The following is a 1,670-nucleotide window of genomic DNA, read 5'->3' as shown; positions in this document are numbered from 1 at the left end:
AAGTAGAAACTATTACTCAAATGCAGAAGCATGAACAACACAGTAAGAAAATGAGTTAAAGATGGAATTCATGAAGTACAACCTTAATTTCTAATAATAGTACATGTTTTTGTTTTGATTCACCCTCAATCAGTGATGTCGCAACAGAAGAACCTGGCTGAGTAATGTGAAAACGCATACCTGGAACCTCCTGTAATAAAGATAAGCTTCAACTGAAACCCATATTACACAGGAACGGAAGTAATGTAAAGAGCGAGTACAGAAATCAAGAAGCTTCAGAATTAGTAGCACCTGAGGATCCACTAAACATTCATGTTCGTGACCCCACACAATGAAATCCAGAAACCGAGGTAGGAAATGCTCATTTATTGCATTTTTTGGATTGGTCTTTACTCTGTACAATGTGGCAAGAAAACAGAAGAACATTATTGCTCGAACAAAATTGCCGTATTTCTACTAAAACTTAGCACAGATTTAAGTAGGCTAAGTAAAGAGAATTTCAATTATTATCATTAGAATCTCAACCAACTGTTTTGGTGAAGTACCAAAATGTTGAACCAGTCGGACACTTGACACCCTTCCTGAGCCTCAGGTCGCATCCATTGCACGGCATGTGGTGTCTTCAAGTACCAAAAGAAACACAATTAATATCTGTTCTTATTAAGCAGCCAGACAGATCTGAAAAGGAACTAGCAACAATACTTGAAACATTCTATTCAAACGTTCATCTCTGATATTCCCAAGACCATAAAGAGCTACTGATGTTAAACCCTGCAAAGAAGAGTTAGAAATAAATTTATGCTTCAAATTCAGCAGCCTCTTATTAAAGATATCCACAAGCAGACCTTCCTGATAAGAATAGGGTGCAGAGCAATCTGCCCAACACCGGAACCACCAAGATCCATTTTACCAAAATAGTTAACAAGATTGCATGCCGAAAGGATATCAACGGCAGATAGATTCTCCTGTAACATAAGTGGACAACAATAACTCCAGATCAGCATGTAAGAAAGAAGATGGTAACTCAACTTCTCTGATAAAGTTTCCTGGCTAATTGATCCATAAGATAAATTTTAAATGCTGGTCCAAATATAATGCTGGTGTTCACATAAACATTAGCTTTATCTTGAAACAACAAAGTCAGAGTTGTTTGGGCATTAGCACAAATATACAGACGATTTGAATCTTAAAATAATCAATAGTGAACCTTCCCTGGAAAAATCGGATATCCATCTTCCCTTTTTACTCCATCCCAAAACAATTCTAAACTTCCTAAACAAGGTCTTCAGCGAATATTCTATAAGACAAAGTCATGCAGGCACACTTGGACACTTCCTTGTACTAATTATCACTTCACCCGATCCAATTAAAAGTTTTTCTTTTAAGCCTTAACAATTTTTATAATGAGCTTATCTTCAAATCCACCACCTTCATCAATTACCAGTCTCAGGCCTTCAATATGCAATTTTGCATGGTGTCCACTAACGATGATCGTTGGAGTTTTACTCAGTTCCTGTTAACAAAATAACACAACAACAATCAATTGTAGTTGTAGGAGAATAGGATATGATATAATGCGCCAATCATGTTGCTCGGACTCTTCAAAAATGGTGTTGAGCCAGTATACTTTGGAAGGATCCGACAAGCACCAAGTGGCACTTTTGAAGAGT

General features: G+C 36.9%; 1 protein-coding gene across 4 annotated transcripts; it reads right to left on the bottom strand.

Annotated features, from left to right (window-relative positions):
- Nucleotides 1-6: 6 nt before the first annotated feature.
- LOC124894070 (double-strand break repair protein MRE11-like) lies at nucleotides 7-1,661 on the bottom strand. 4 transcript variants are annotated; one of them, XM_047404823.1, is made up of 6 exons: nucleotides 1,429-1,661; nucleotides 846-965; nucleotides 703-771; nucleotides 546-620; nucleotides 292-394; nucleotides 7-190 (listed from the first exon to the last, which is right to left on the bottom strand). In XM_047404823.1, the coding sequence occupies exons 1-5, from the start codon at nucleotides 1,432-1,434 to the stop codon at nucleotides 362-364; spliced, it is 303 nt and encodes a 100-aa protein (XP_047260779.1). In that variant the 5' UTR covers nucleotides 1,435-1,661; the 3' UTR covers nucleotides 7-190; nucleotides 292-361. The 4 variants fall into 4 exon arrangements, with proteins under 4 accessions (XP_047260779.1, XP_047260780.1, XP_047260777.1 ...); XM_047404824.1 differs by having other exon boundaries at nucleotides 1,442-1,661; XM_047404821.1 differs by having other exon boundaries at nucleotides 846-1,661.
- Between the last annotated feature and the right edge of the window lie 9 nt (nucleotides 1,662-1,670).

This window comes from Capsicum annuum, unplaced genomic scaffold (assembly GCF_002878395.1).
Source record: "Capsicum annuum cultivar UCD-10X-F1 unplaced genomic scaffold, UCD10Xv1.1 ctg69093, whole genome shotgun sequence".
Lineage (NCBI taxonomy): Eukaryota > Viridiplantae > Streptophyta > Magnoliopsida > Solanales > Solanaceae > Capsicum > Capsicum annuum.
The sequence above is the reverse complement of the archived record's forward strand: the minus strand, read 5'-3'. Positions and strand labels throughout refer to the sequence as shown.